Source organism: Apodemus sylvaticus, chromosome 2 (genome assembly GCF_947179515.1).
Source record: "Apodemus sylvaticus chromosome 2, mApoSyl1.1, whole genome shotgun sequence".
Classification (NCBI taxonomy): domain Eukaryota; kingdom Metazoa; phylum Chordata; class Mammalia; order Rodentia; family Muridae; genus Apodemus; species Apodemus sylvaticus.
This window is the reverse complement of record NC_067473.1, coordinates 183,597,008-183,612,459: the sequence shown is the minus strand read 5'-3', so window position 1 is coordinate 183,612,459 and position 15,452 is coordinate 183,597,008. Positions and strand designations below refer to the sequence as shown.

General features: G+C 47.5%; 1 protein-coding gene across 1 annotated transcript in view; it reads left to right on the top strand.

Annotated features, from left to right (window-relative positions):
- The first annotated feature begins 6,632 nt into the window (after window positions 1-6,632).
- Window positions 6,633-15,452, top strand: part of Lmntd1 (lamin tail domain containing 1) — a 65,165-nt gene continuing 56,345 nt past the window's right edge. The window contains exons 1-3 of the mRNA XM_052172934.1: window positions 6,633-6,709; window positions 10,224-10,474; window positions 12,997-13,192. Of these exons, the coding sequence (XP_052028894.1) occupies window positions 6,633-6,709; window positions 10,224-10,474; window positions 12,997-13,192 (524 nt within the window). The remainder of the gene's footprint in view (window positions 6,710-10,223; window positions 10,475-12,996; window positions 13,193-15,452) is intronic.

The window sequence follows — 15,452 nt, the reverse complement described above, 5'->3', positions numbered from 1 at the left end:
CTCACAAAGAGAAAATCAAGGAGCACGCATGTAGCCTGTAGGAATCGAGGAGGAGAAGAAAGAATCAAGGCCGAGTGCAAAACTCTTGGCTTGAGAAGCCCGGCTGTTCTTACGAAGTGAGCAGACGGAGACAGCGTCCTCAGGATGTTTGGAAAGTGAGGTAATGAAATTCGTTTGAGGCACAGCTCATGCAGAACACCCAGATGGAGAAGTCAAACGGGCAAGTGGAAATAGTTAAGATGACTAAGAGAACGCAGCCTGTGTAGTTAGATCACTGGATATCATTCGCATGTGTGTGTGTGTGTGTGTGTGTGTGTGTGTGTGTGTGTGTGTGAGAGAGAGAGAGACACCACTGGGCCTGTCGACGGGCGGTGTCTCCTTGATTACAGAATAAAATCACTCTCCTTGTATGACCTTCAAGGATGGAGGTCATTACCCACACCTGCCCTCTGCACACCCCACCCCTGCCCTCTGCACACCCCACCCCTGCCCTCTGCACACCTGTATCATCCTGCCCCCACTCTGGTGTCACTTATTCTTCCATTTAGGGCCACTCTTACCACGCGGTCTCTCTCTCTGTGTGTGTGTGTGTGTGTGTGTGTGTGTGTGTGTGCGTGTACATGGATACATGGGCATATGTGTCCCTAGTGTAAACCATGTGCTAGTGACTTCCTGCTGTCCTTAGCGAGATGGGAACAGGAAAACACCTAAGCGTACGGACAGACGGTGCCAGAAGCCTTGATCAGCAGACAGAAGTCTGAGTCCCCTGGGGTCGGGGAAGTTGTTGCTCGAGTCACCACACCCATCTTAGCTCCTCGAATGCTCCATCATGAACAAGTGGGACAGGAAATGGCGCCAAGCCGACTCTGGTTACTTCCTAGCTGTGCTTTGATGACAGGGACCAGCCTGTCCTGAACCGGGCCCAGGTCAGACGCCTCAGGAATGCATTCTCTCCTAACTGTTCTTTAAGGTCACCAACAGGAAAGGAAGGACATTTTAAAGTCCATTCTCCTCCTGATTACCTCTCATCACACCAGTGGTTGTGGTGAGACCTCATGACTGAACAATGGCCCGAGGCTCAGAATATCTGGAAATGTCTCTCACGGAGGGTCAAGGGCCCTGGGTTATGTCACAGTCCTCTGTTAACTTCCTCTTTGAGGTCCCTTTTCCAAGCAGATGATAAAACGGTGGTGTGTGCTGCATCACACAGAGCTCTGGAGATGACTCGGTCACGAGGGTACTTGACGCACACGCAGGAGAAGAGTCTGGTCCCCAGAGCACAAGGAGAAAAGCTGTGTGTGTTGACACTCGCTTGTCATCCCAGCACGGAGATACAGGAACACTGCTTCCCAAGACCACTGGCCTCCATATAGGAAAGCACACATGGATATACAGTTGTATGCACAAGTGTGCCACCCTGTGCGTGCATGAGTATGTGCATGCGTGGACACACACACACACACAGTCAAATGGGATTGCCAAAGGAATTCGACAAACTCTCTATTAGAACTGAAGCAGTTCACCGGAACAAGTCTACCTTACCTGTGAGCCACCACGTCACCTCCTTCCTGTCTCTGCTGGTCCCTCAGAGCCTTCCAGCTCCCCTCGAGAAGTGCCAGTAATTCTCTAGACCGTGCCCAGTGTGTTATTTCAGGTATAATAGCATTTGTTAATTTGTAATTCCACCAAGATGCAATTTGTGAGTCTGTGATAAAGCTGTAATTCCCACAGTGGAAATGGTGACTCTTCCTTCAGTAAACATGGTGAATCTACCCTGGGCGTGGGAAGGAACAAGTCCCCAAGTGTTCCCTGACTTGGAGAGCTTAGCTTCTACCATGATGAGGTGAAGTCATGGAAGCGAGCCATGATAGACTGCAGAAACTGATATTACCAAGGTGGAAAAGACAGTGCATCCCACTAACACGCTGGAGGAAAATGAGTCTTCTACCTTCAGGAAGACTCATAACTAATGTATGAAAAAGACAAGCAGTAGAAGTATCGGTATTAATAACAAGACAAGAACCTTATCCAATCCTCTATAACGTAGGCATTCGCTGTTTTGTGAGGTGAAGGCTAGGCTGGAAGTTACTGAGGAGTTGGTTTTGTTTGGTTTTGAGGCAGGACTGAGGGTAGAGAAGGGCATGCTTATTGGAGGGATTCAGAAGTGTCGAGGCGTGGGCGTTGGGAAGCCAGAGGCACCTGCTGACGCCATGCAGGTCAGTGTGGTTGGACCAGTGTGGTTGGAAAGGTCAAGACCAGTTACAAAAGAGATGCACATGAAGGCTGTGGTGGAGCACCTGCACTCAGGAAGAGACCAAGACAGGCCTGCTGGTTCTCCTCACAGCAGCCAAACAAGGAGGAGGAGCTGGGGTGCGGATCTGGAGGGATGGCTCAGCAGAAGAGCACTGACTGCTCTTCCAGAGGTCCTGAGTTCAATTCCCTCAACCACGTGGTGGCTCACAACCATCTGTAATAGGATCTGATGCCCTCTTCTGGTGTGTCTGAAGACAGCAACAGTGTACTCATATACATTAAATAAATAAATCATTAAGAAGAGGAGGAGGAGGAGAAGGAGGAGGAAGAGAAGGAAGAGGAGGAGGAGAAGGAGAAGGAGAAGGAGAAGGAGAAGGAGAAGGAGAAGGAGAAGGAGAAGGAGAAGGAGAAGGAGAAGGAGAAGGAGAAGGAGAAGAAGAAGAAGAAGAAGAAGAAGAAGAAGAAGAAGAAGAAGAAGAAGAAGAAGAAGAAGCAGAAGCAGCAGAGGTTCTCCGTGGGTGTGACGAACCCAAACTCAGATCCTCGTGTGTGCACAGCAGGATGTCCCATCCCTGATCTCTTTGCTGTGACAGTGAAGGTTGAAGGTGTCCTTTTCTCATGAAGGACATAAGAGTCCTCAAGGCCCCCATCACTTTTAGTCTCAATCTTAAATGAGGATAAAGCTCATTAGTTGCCAACTGAGATCTGTTTATAGTTTATCTGAACACTGGAGACAGCTTTATAGTTTATCTGAACACTGGAGACAGCTTTATTTATTAGTACCATGGGGTGTCCTGGGAGGACTGTACCCATCACGGACACCTGCAGCTGTAATCAGTAATGAATAATGGGCGGTAGCAACCACTGAATTGTTAGCTGTGCAGGAAGCAGCCAGGGTGAGAGAGGCTCCTGGGCCTGGGCCCCTCGTCGCCTGCCTGTGTTTCCGTTTGGGGCTGGCCTGGATCTGTCCGCTCCTCTATTTATACTTGACTTCATGAGTCCAGGCTTCTGATAACTCCTCTTTTACACCTTCAACCCAGGGTCTATGAACAAGGGTTGAGCAAATTACCTGAAACTTTAATCTCCCAAGAAATGGCCCCATGGTCCGCTTTGACATTCTCAGGCAGCCCCTCGTGATTGATGCGAACTGAGGTAAAAGAGCGTCTGCATTTGAGGCTGCATTTGAGTTGAGGTAAAAGAGCGTCTTTGTTGTCCATGTAGACAATGAAGAAATGAAAGGACCCCGTGCCTTCTTAGACTGTGTGATGGGAGTCCATACTATCTATGCAAATAGGAAACTGAGTGCCTAACGCTGAGCCTGAGGAGACGGGATGTGCTACGATGCTCTATACCCCAGTCCTCAGTTCTCTGTTGCCCACATGCATCCCCACTGCTGGAGGCGGAAGGAAAAGCCATATCCACAGCTCACCTTTACACAACCCTCCTCCTTATATTGCCAATTTAACGGGGCAGGGGTGGTACATGCCTTTAATCACACAACTTGAGAGGCAAAGGCAGGTAGATCTCTGAGTTTAAGGCCAGCCTGGTCTACCCAGCTAACTCCAAGACAGCAAGGGATACATAGAGAAACCATGTCTCAAACAAAACAAAACAAAAAAACCACAAGAACCAACCAAACAACAATTTCATGAACCCCCTGCTGAGCAAACACTCTCCACATGAGGACTTTAACATATGAAACCAGATCTTTGTTCTCGTCAATGATTTCAAAATTGTGCATATGTAAATATTTACCTAATATTTTAAATAGTATTATAAATGTGACAACGGAATTTAATTTTTGCTTCATTAGGATAAAAAGCACAAGATATGAAACAATTTCTTTGCTCTCACAAGGATTTAATTCCCTTTCCAGAGTTCTGGAATCTTTCCCCACAGGGGCTGAGGTCAAAGATAAGCAAGAAGCAGGAGGAAGGGTGATCTTAGAGCAGAGGCGAAGACAAGCAGGGTGGATCTGGTTGAGGAACAGATACACTTTTGGATTCAGGAATACACTGGGCAGGAGTCAAACCAGGATTGAGCCTGGGGACAAAGCCTTCAGAGCAAACCGACGAGAGTTTGCCTCAGAGCAAACCTGCCTCATGCCCTGGTGCGGTGCCTTTGGACGAGGTTCACTTCAGTCAGCTTCTGCGTTGTCAGAAGGGCTGCTCCCATCTCCCTCCCATCGTAGCTCCTCCCTACACACACCCACATCTTAGTTATGGTGACCGGACGGACGCAGGCTCAGATATGTGCCTGGAGAACTGGCTGGGCATCATCTTCCCGGCTACTGTTTGGCCACGTCCTTCCTGAGCTAGAGAGAGAGCAGTGGTGAGGAGCTCCATCGAGAGCCTGATGGACCCTCTGTTTCAAAACAGTGAGCAACAGATCCCAGCAGGCATGTCTGGTCCCTCTCAGTAACCAATGGTTACTTCCTGGGGAGTTTAGGTCTGTATTAAACAAATGAATGTAAAGCTACTTTTGAATTCATATGGATTGTGAAGCTAGACTTCAGTCAGACTCAAGTAGTCATTTATTTTCCATAAGTATGACTATCTGGCACGTCAGATGCTGTGTGGGAAAGCTTTTTGCCAAGAAACATTATGTCAGGACCTAATGAGTTTAATATGTCTGGTTCCTGTCCAGTAAAAGCCAGTCCTACACACACCCAAATCTTGGCTCCTCCCCTACACACACCCAAATCTTGGCTCCTCCCCTACACACACCCAAATCTTGGTTCCTCCCCTACACACACCCAAATCTTGGCTCCTGTTACCTGTGCTCTCATGCAAAATTCTCTTTGTGCTCTATTTTGTCCTTGGCATCGTCTCCACAGCAGCAAAGAAGGGAATCGGTTTTGTTACGAATGTGCAACAACTTAGGCAAAGGAGCAAGGAAAGTCCACTGCAGGAGGAGTGGACACTGAAGCGGTCACACAGAGTCCTGCACAGGAAGTAGTCACTCAAGTGGTTACACATAAAATTCACTGCAGGATGCTGAAGTGGTCACATGTAAAGTCCTCTGCACAGGAAGTGGCCACTCAAGCATCCACACGTTAGAGTCCCCTGCAGAGGGAAGACTGAAGCAGTCACACATTCAAAGTTTTCAGAAGCTTCCCTCAGATGATACAAATTTCCTCAGAACTATGAAACTATGAATAGAATCTCTGATAAGATGAATGAGGTCATAATGACCTCATGAGAACGTGTAACAGCTGAGAAACCACACGGACTGGAGGAGTGGGACAGGCGGGCGGGGGCAATCAGGAAGTGATAAATCCATTCTCAGCCCTTCCCATAAATCTTCCAACTAGATTGTCACTCAATAGCCCTACTGTGTTTAAAGGGCACAGGCTTCATCTTCAAGGTCGAGAAAATGTAACCAAATGTGTACTGCCCTCAAGTTCTTGTCCTTTTTCAACTTATTTACAATTATATTTACAATTATAAGGAAACTGTGTTGTCTTCCATGGGAAGAATTGCTAATTTGTAGCGCCTAGCTACAGTCGGTTACATTACTGATTATTTCTGAATGAGTTCACTCATTCCTTTACCGCCTTCCATAATGTATGCAACAAATGCCTAGACGCCTATAACATCATATCTGGTGACCGTACTCTCCCATCACCATCGGCTATCATAGAACATTAAGTGTGGACTTCTACACAGAGAAGAAATGAAGTTATGTAGGATTTTCCTAACTTGTGATCTTGGTATTACTGGAAGGATTTGGTTGTTAATTGACTTTGGTTAGCCCCACTAACAAACTGCTTTCTGCCTTAAAGTTACATGGTTTCTATTCCTGTCCCAGATGTTTTCTGTGTAGTCTTTGTCAGAGGGAGAGGGAAAGTAAAGAAGAAAGAAGAGTTGTAAAAACATGAGCTGTGATAGATTCCAACGTTTATATCCTGGCGGAGGTCCTCAGAAATGCACAATAGGCCGTTAAACATGTCAGCCTCTGAGGGAGGTGTGGCTCTCGATATTTAAGGTCTACAAACTTCACGACAGCAGAGTTCAGAGCTGGAAGCTCTGTAACCGTGGTGACATAAGACCGTTCCCTAAGAGGCAGTGGTGGCCAGATGTGAGGTCGTTGCTTGTCACAAAGGCTGAGCTGCTCGCCATGGTCTCTCTGTGGTTAGTCTCAGATTCTTCGCTCATAGAAGCATTGCCTCTATCGACTCTGACCTTTGTCGTGAGGATGTTCTTTCTAGTACCAGTGTAGCAAAGGAATCGTAAAAGTTGATAAACTGAAGACAGTTGGATTAGCAGGTAAGGTCATTTTAAAAAGAAAGTCCCCCTTGAGCGTCTGCTGTGGTCACTGCCTGAGGCCATGATCTCTTTACCTAGGAAAGAGAAGAGACGCCTCCTCTGCTGGCCAAGATGAAGGAAGCTTCAGAGCCTCCAACCAGTGCCACCAACATCAATAAGCAAGACAGTAAAATACAGGATGAAGATACGTAAGAACAGCGTGAACTGGGGCAAGCGGGGTCTGGCTTATGGCGTTTGGGATGGCATACACGCCTCAGTGTTTAAAAATTACTTAGGTGTGGGTGGCAAGCATCTCAGCAGGTGAAAGTGCTTGCTTGCAAGCCTCAGTGACTGGGGTGTGGTCCCAAACCTCTGTGATGGAAGGAGCCCCCGCCTCAATAGTAAGTACAATAAAAACCATTTGGGAAGTCATTAGAACTACAAATTCCATAGGTTTCCTAAATATAATAAATCACAACATTAGCTATTTTCCCAGTCTCTGCTTTGTAAGACCCCAGCCCCCACCTCTGAGCAACATAAAAAAATTGCCCTAGACAGAACTCTTCCATAAACCCCGGGGTGGGATTTCACAGCTGCCATTTAAGAGGCCAAGGCCATCAGCCTAAAAACTTGACTAAAACAAGTGTGGAGGTGTGGCGGCGGCTCGCACCTGTGCCCCCAGCACACTGGAGGCCGAGGACAAAAGCCTGAGCTGAACCACGAGATCGGCTCAAAAAATAAAAGCTATCCAGAATAAAAGCTATCCAGAACCACCACCAACAGCAGACCGCGCCATGACCGTCAGAATTCGCTCACGGAAACATTGGTGGGGACCACACGTAAAATAGTCACTGGTCCACCACAGCCGTCAACCATCTGTCAGCTGAAGCACTGGGGAGGGTTTTCTCTGGTTGGCTAACAAAGCATTCGGCTCCCGAGGGCATAGCACCTGAAGCCGTGGGCCACTCTGGACATAGCCGCGTTCACCATTCGGCACCCGACACCCGTCTGTCACGAAAGCCAGGACCATCAGAATCTTCAAAGCCACATGCCGCGGCCCTCCAGAGTGCTGGCCTGAGATCCCGACATTGCTCCTGGCTTAGCATCTGTTATCTACAGAAATAGGAAAGTAGAGAGGAGGAGCTGGGGAAATACCAGGACTCAAAGCAGTAAGAAGACTCCCATCTTCCAAGAGAGTCCACCGACGGGTGAGCTTAGGGCCCATCCGCCCCGCTGTGCTGTGAAAGCCAAGTCCTGGGACCTTCGCTCTTTCCAGGATGTGCGCAGCCGTCCGACGTTATTTTTAACAGCAAAACTAAGGCTTCCTGTGTCCCTGGGCCAAGTTTCTCTGTCCCAGCTACACAAGGACTTAGTGGGAACCTTTACACTGGACTTATATGTATTTGGATGGCATGTTTTCCTGAAGGAAAAAAATGGGGGCACTTACAGAATTAGCACACTGGGAAGACAAGAGTCAGTGTGCAGTGTAGTCCAGATGTGAGGAACACCAATCATTTCCCAGGCTTTGTCTCGGCCACAGCAGCGAGAAGCCCTCCCGTGGGAGCCCGTCCCTGGCCACAGAGATGACACGTGCACACAGTCAGGCCCTGTAGTCTTCTGCCCACTGCTGTCATGGTCACACTCCAGAGCATAGTGATTCCTCAGACAAACGCCAGTGCTTGGAGCATCTCTGAGCTCACTGAGTACTGTGCAAGTAAACAAACAAACAAACAAACAAACAACAAAAAAAAACCCGCAAGTCTGGAAGCCTATGCCATTTCTTGGCACCTTTAAAACTCTGGTTGTGCTTTCTGAGAGGCGCATTTGGTGGCATCTGCTGTTGATTAGAGCGATCTCCAGATGAAAAGGTTTCCAGGGAAGAGATGTGCAGAGTGAATCCCTGGGTGTGATGATTCATAACGAGGATTTTGTGAAGATGGCAGAGGAGGAAATTCCAGGTCCCAGCTCCCCACAGAAACCACAACAAACAACTCCAGCCAGAAGCTGCGTTTAACACCCTTACGAACCGTGCCACGTGATGGGCCCTGCAGAGATGTCCTGGAAGAAGGAAGCTACATTTTGGCTCACAGCTTCAGAGCTATCAACCATGGTCAGCTCCATTACCTTTAGGCTGAGCAGAGACTGAAAGAGCATGGAGGCGGGGTGTGGCCGAGGAAGAGCAGAAGCAGGGCAGAGATGGGAGGAGCCAGAACAGAGATGGGAGGAGCCAGAACAGAGATGGGAGGAGCCAGAACAAGATGGAAAGCCCAGGACCTGGTGCGATAACTCACTGCCTCCAACTTGACCCCAGCTTGCACCACTGATTGTGAATCCATCAGTGGATGACCCCATACGCTAGACAGAACCCTCTTACCTAGCCACCTCTGGAAACTCTCTGGTAGACACCTTCCACTGAGCCTGCCAGACCTCTCTCACGACAGTTCTGTCACATTCAGGATTAGCCATGAAGTAAGGGCTCTGAGAAGTGACCGAGACAAAGGTAATGTGGGAAATAAAGAAGTCGGTTCCTGATTTATAGCAAATCCTATAAATGTGTGACTTGGCATAGGGACAGCTGAACAGGCCAAATGTCCAGTTTTATAGAGCTATGAAAAGGTTTGGACCCATTGACTTTTCATTCCAATATAATCATGTGTGCACACATTTCCTCACACATACACACACATACACATGCATGCGCGCGCATACATGCACGAACCTGTTTCTCTGAGACCACTGAAGGAATGTTGATGTAGTCCATCTTAAGCCATTGTTAAGCCTGAGATTCACCAGAAAAACCAACGCAACCATTTTGGGCCACATTTAAAGCAAGCTTTAGTAAATATTAAATGCTGACCAAAAAGATGGACTTTGGAAATTCCAAATTTCTTGGAATTTCTGGTCTGAGAGTGGCCTTAAGCCATGTGTCACATGGATGTGTGTTGTGGCCACTATACTTTCCCATGAGGCATTGCTGTTACTCAAGAACTGCAATTCCCAGCATTCCAGGAAGTTGTCTGGTTCCTGGGCAGGTAGGGTTTACAGGTTAATTTTGGCATTATACCTTGTCCTGAGATGAATCATGAGAACACTACTTAGCTTATGAACAATTATACTGTAGTTTGGGAACTTTGCTCAAATAATCATGTGAGGCTTAATGACTATTTTTAAAATTGTGTTCCTAAAAATAAGTCACTTATTACTGTGGTACTTGAGAATGGCTATTCTTCCCCCTTTTCTGGTTTCCATGACAGGGGAGGGGAGGCTATTACTGGGAAGCAATTGGTATCTAAGTAATTTTGTCAATATTGGAAGGTTAGTTAGCAGCTCAGGAATTCAAAGACGAGGCTATACCAGTGAACAGGCGCTAAAGTCTTTTGTACACTCATAGCCAGGAAAATACTGGTGTCTTGATTTGAGTAAAAGAAATCGATTTAAAATCTAAGAAGGAAATGCTGAAATCCTGGTTGCAAACATTATACTGGCTTACGGATTTTTACTTTTCAAACCCACCACTACAGAACCTGTCGATCTTTAAGTTAAAAATGAAATATACAAGACAAGGCTAGCGAGTCTGCTTCTATAGCGGGAACCAGAGTTTGGGGGTGCCGGGTTCCCTGACAGATGTATGATGCATTCAGCAGAATTCTGAGTAACACCTCGCGCTTCCTGGACTCGGATGTGCTGGTTTTCTTACGTTGTTCATTATCATTTTGCATACAGAAGAGAAGAAAAAGTTGGAACCATCACTCCATCAAAACAGCACTCATCAGTCCACTTTTTCCCAAAGATAATGGATTCGAGCTCCACGCTCATCCCGCTGTCCTGCTCATTTTCCCAAGAAATGCCAGTCAGCTTCTACCAGATGCCCAGCGCCCAGGACAGCGGCTTCACCTTATCGTCCGGAATACCGCTGACGTCTAAATCCACCATCGTGAGCTGCTCCCACAAAGACAGCAGCCTGGGAAAGCAGAGTAGGTACCAAGCGCGTGCGGGTACCTGAAATGTTCCCGCAGCACAGCACGCGTTCCATGGCTCCTGCTTTGCCTCCGCCCACTTGGCCTCTGCCCGCTTTGCCTCCACCTGGGTTGTCATTTGGCCCCAGGGAGTGTGTTTCTCAGTTTCAGCATCACACGCAGAGTAGGTTAGCCAGGGCTCTAGATCCGAAGGTGTAAACCCAGAGCACACATGCACACGCAGGTGCAAATACAGCATATCCACAAGGAAGTAGCCTGCAGCTACCATGATGGCTTCTAGATCCACCATTAGCATGTTCTAGAATCGTTGGAGAAATGATATTTGCCATGAGTTCCTAAGGCCCCCCTCCCGCCCCCCACCCTGCTGCTGGATGCTGCTAGAGAGACTAAGGTCCCTAGAGCTGGCATGGTGGTCCGTGGATCCGTTGTTGTCATGTTCTAGAACTGATTAGGACTAAAATTGCCAGTGTCTAGTTCTGAGGATCCCTCTGGCGAGTTCTGCCGTGAGGATTAAGCAATTATCTTCACCACCTCCAAGGAGAAGATGCCTGGGGCCACCGTGATGGCTAGAGAGTTAAACTGTCCAGCGTGTAGCAGGAAGGGCCCTTTGTGGGACAGGGACACAAAGGATACACAGCATCTTTCCAGCCCCATTAGGAGACTCAAGGCTCACGTACAGAACAGACTCCGAAAGAGGAGATGGTGCTGGGGATGACAGAACAGAGAGAAAGTGGGGCAGGAGGAACTGGGTGGTGCCCGACTGGCACCGGGTCACAAGGGCTGTGGGGTGTGCTGCTCACCACGGTGGGGTGATGCTGTCCTAGCAAACGCAGAACCAGCTCTTTCCTGCCCTTCGTGGAGTGGGGAGGAAAGGAACTCAGCAGTCCCGGGTTCTAATGCTCCACCCCTGCAGGGTGAAAATTAAGACGCCAGCTTTGCAGGGTTCTGATGGGCTTGGGGCCTGTATGGGAACCCAGCACATAGCATCATGTTGGTTGCCAGAAATCCGCTTCAACCCTTAGCCCACCCGTAAGCTCTTTCTAGAACAACCCACATTTGGATCATGCGCCCATGAGTACCCAATGCCTCGCTCCTTCTACGCCGTGGATACTTGAGGTCTGGCTGGTTCTCATCTGGTTCTTGTTTATTTCTGGCACATCCCTGGGCTTCAGCGTAGTGTGTGTGCAGTGTGCACGGCTCTCGTGACGTTCACAGTGTGCGTCATTGCTGGCATGACTCGGATGAGTTGTCCGAAGACGCTTGCTAAATTCTTGACCATTGAGCATTAGGTACAATGTTAATTATGCAAATACAGACTGTAGATTTAAGATGTGTTTTCCCATCTCCTGGTACCATGTAGACCATTGTGTTTGTGTTAAACTAAAGCTCCTGATAATGGGAAGCCAAGCGTAGCACCGCACCTTGCATGGCAAGAGAAGGTCGGGTGCAGCCTCTTCCTTGAGCTACCACAAATTCCCCTGCATAATCAGGCCTGTGAACACTGGGACATGCTGTCCCTGTCAGTGCCATCTGTGGTTCTCGATGAACTAAAAAAAAAAAAAAGCCCATCCAATGCCTCCCTCCTCTCTGGGGACACAAGCGTTCTTTCCTCATCATGGGCTTCGAGGGAAGATGCCGTGCCTCGCCCTTTCCCAGAGGAGCTGCCCGCTAGGCTGTGGACGCTAATTTAACTTTAGTGTCTCCTCTCAGCAAAGTCCTTGGAGGAGCCTCTGTGGCCATTAGGGCCGTTGGTGTAACTTGGTGACGATTCACTCTGTTCTTAGTGTGCTAGATGCCCTAGGCACAGCCCCATCACCACGGCAGACACCTGTCATCTACACCTTTATATATTTCACCTTTTGTTGAAGATACAAAATCTAAAACAAAATCTGAGCTGTTTTTATAATTCGATGATTCCTGGCCCAGGGTCCCATAATGCAAAACACTCGTCCTATAGCCATAGCCATTGTTTTCACCGTGCCAGCTAAATACCAGACACTTAATTCACCCCCAACCCCCATCCCCCCTCATTTCTTGCAGAGGTTGTGGTGCATAAGGTAGGATTTTAATTTGGGCAGTATAGCCAGCACTAAGTAGAATAAGTGTATATTCATAATATATAATCCTCAAATTTGACAGGTTCAGTGTTTAACTCAAGAATACTGATGGTTTCTAGTGCAGCTAAACAATCAGCTAAACAGCCAGCATGCTCAAGATAGGGAGCAAACAAGGAATGTGGATTCCCCAAGGATGCCTGAGCCAAGTCTATACAAGTACCATGCTACACTGAGCGTTTAGGACAGCAGAATCTGTGGAAACCGAGGACAGTGGGGAAAATATTCACTTACAGTCATTTTATAGCCGTCCACCAGCACCTCTGTTCTCACTGAGTTTGGCAGAGGCAGAACGCTTATAAAGGAACTTGGTTCTGTAGACACAGGAGCAAAGATAAAGTTCTTGGCTTCTTTCAATGACTGTTTAAATGTCTGTTTTGCTTGCCTGTCCGGTTTCTTTAAAAGGCCCAAGCTTCATTGCTCCGAAGAGACAGCTCCAGCCGAGCTCTGAGTTGGATACATATGTGTTGGGGGACGGTGAGGATTATTTCCTTTCTTTGTTCGGAGAATCGAAGAAGCTCACAGCACGTACATCCCAAACCGAGGACGTGAGCAAACACCTGTCTGTGATTCTTGAGGAAGTTGGCCAGTTTACATCCAGGTACACATTTGAATAACTTACCACCTTCCGCTGAGGTCATAGTCAGCACAGAGCAGAGCTCTGAACTGTTATTGGATACATTTATTTGCAAAAACCCCCAAGAGATTCCCTGAACTATAACCACCTATGCTCTAAAACAACTGATAGAAGTTTCCAGGGGACCAAACACGGGATGTGAATTTTCCAGAGATGCCAGAGAAAACTACGTAGCACAGTCCATGCAGATTGCCAGCAGTCTCTCATTCTCAGGCCTTCCGCTGCTAGCTAATCATTCAGATGGATTTAATCTTTTTCTTCTATTAGGCTGTTGAGTTAAAAGACAAGAAAAAATGAATTTTTATACCAGGGATCTATTTTTATGGCCATCAGTTTCCCTGAAGATAATTGATGAAGGAGAGTTATTATTGGGGCTAAAGGAGAGGGCTCTCCCAGGCTGTGCTTTCTAACCCTGCAGTACTGAGTCTCTGGAGAAGGCTGGGCTCTGACAAGCTGATAGTACATGAAGGTACACAGGCGTGTCTCAGGGCTGAGGGGGCAAGTAAGGAGAGTGCAGTGTCCAGCCACTGAGGCCCGATGTGTCATTTGACTGATAACCTGAAGAAAACCTGAGTGTTTGTTCTGCCACCTGGACACACACTGTCACAGACATTCAGTATCTGCCATTGTAAAAGTGGTGATTAAGGCAAAGGCGTACAAGACTGTTTAATACTTCTAAATACAACTCTGCGTGTGTGCCTGTGTGTGTGTGTGTGTGTGTACCTGTGTGTGTCTGTGTGTCTCTGCATGTGTGTGCCTGTGTGTCTGTGTGTATATGTCTGTGTATCTGTGTGCATGTGTACATGTTTGTATCTGCATGTGTGTGCATGTGTGTCTGTATGTGTGTCTGCATGTGTGTCTGTATGTGTCTCTGTGTATATATGTTTGTATGGCTCTGTGTTTGTCTGTGTGGGTGTGGTTGTGTGTGTTTCTGTGTGTATACATGTGTGTGTGTGTGTTTCTGTACTATGTGTGTATACCTATGTGTGTCTGTGTGAGTCTGTGTGTGTGTGTGTGTGTGTCTTTGTGTGTATATATGGGTCATTGTGTCTGTGTTTGTGTTTCTGTATCTATCTGTGTATGGGTCTCTGTGTTTCTGTGTCTGTATATTTGTGTGTGTGTATCTGTGTGTGTGTGTGTTTCTGTACTATGTGTGTATACCTATGTGTGTGTGTGTGAGTCTGTGTGTGTGTGTTTAGGCACATTATCGCCTGTGTTGGTTAAGGTTTTGGTGTGTTCCATGGTAACAGCACACCTTGTTTTTTAAGACAGGGTTTCTCATTGGCATGGAACTCCCAAGTAAGTTAGGGGAGTAGTCAGTGAACCCCAGGATCTGCTCTCTTTACCTCCCCAGCAGTGCGTGTCTCTACAGCAGGCCTTTTTACATAGGTTCCAGCATCACTGACTGTCACAAGTGCATGGCAAACACTTTATGGGCAGCCATTGCCAGCATCGCTTCTGAGGCTGACTTTAAGGACTTCCAGGTCAGGGGAGGCCTGTGGGCTGTGTCTAGGAGACAGACAGAGTGCCCAGACAGTGAGGCTGGGCTTGCTTCCAGCCTGGATGATCCTGGAAGATACTGTGAAGGAGCTGCCATTTAGACAGGCTTCGAAAGATAAATTTGTTTAAGATATGCAAATTTGGAGTCCTTGAGAACACTTTAGAACCCCGGTTCTCAGTGTCCGGGTGGGATCACCTGGTTGGGAGGGGCTGCATGTTCTCAGTATTCTGACTGTACCTCAGACAATGTCAGGGTCTCTGGGAGAAAATGGGACAGCCATTATTATTATTTTTAACCCCGTGGTGAATCTAAAGCATCGACAGGGTCTCTCTCTCTTTGTCCTGCAGCTTGCTATGAAGTTGGGCTGACTAGCCAGTGGGCCCCAGAGTTCCACCTGTCTTTGCCTCTCCAGCACCAGGATTGAGTGTGCCCAACTGTTGGTGCCTGGCTTTTTTTATATAGGTTCTGAGGTTGGGACTTAGATCCTTATACTGTGGCTGCAGTTCCTTTACCATCTGGGCCATCCCCCCAGCCTCCTCACTGCTTTGGTGAGGTTTGGTGAGGTAGGATGTACTTTGATGTAACTTCAGATTTTTTTGTACTTACTGCCACTAAGCCTGGTTTGATATTTTAAAATTGAAAAATTGGCCACTAGCTGCTTGAAATTGTGCCACCATTCTCTAATGTGTTATTTTATTTATTTAAAACAAATGTTTCCCACTC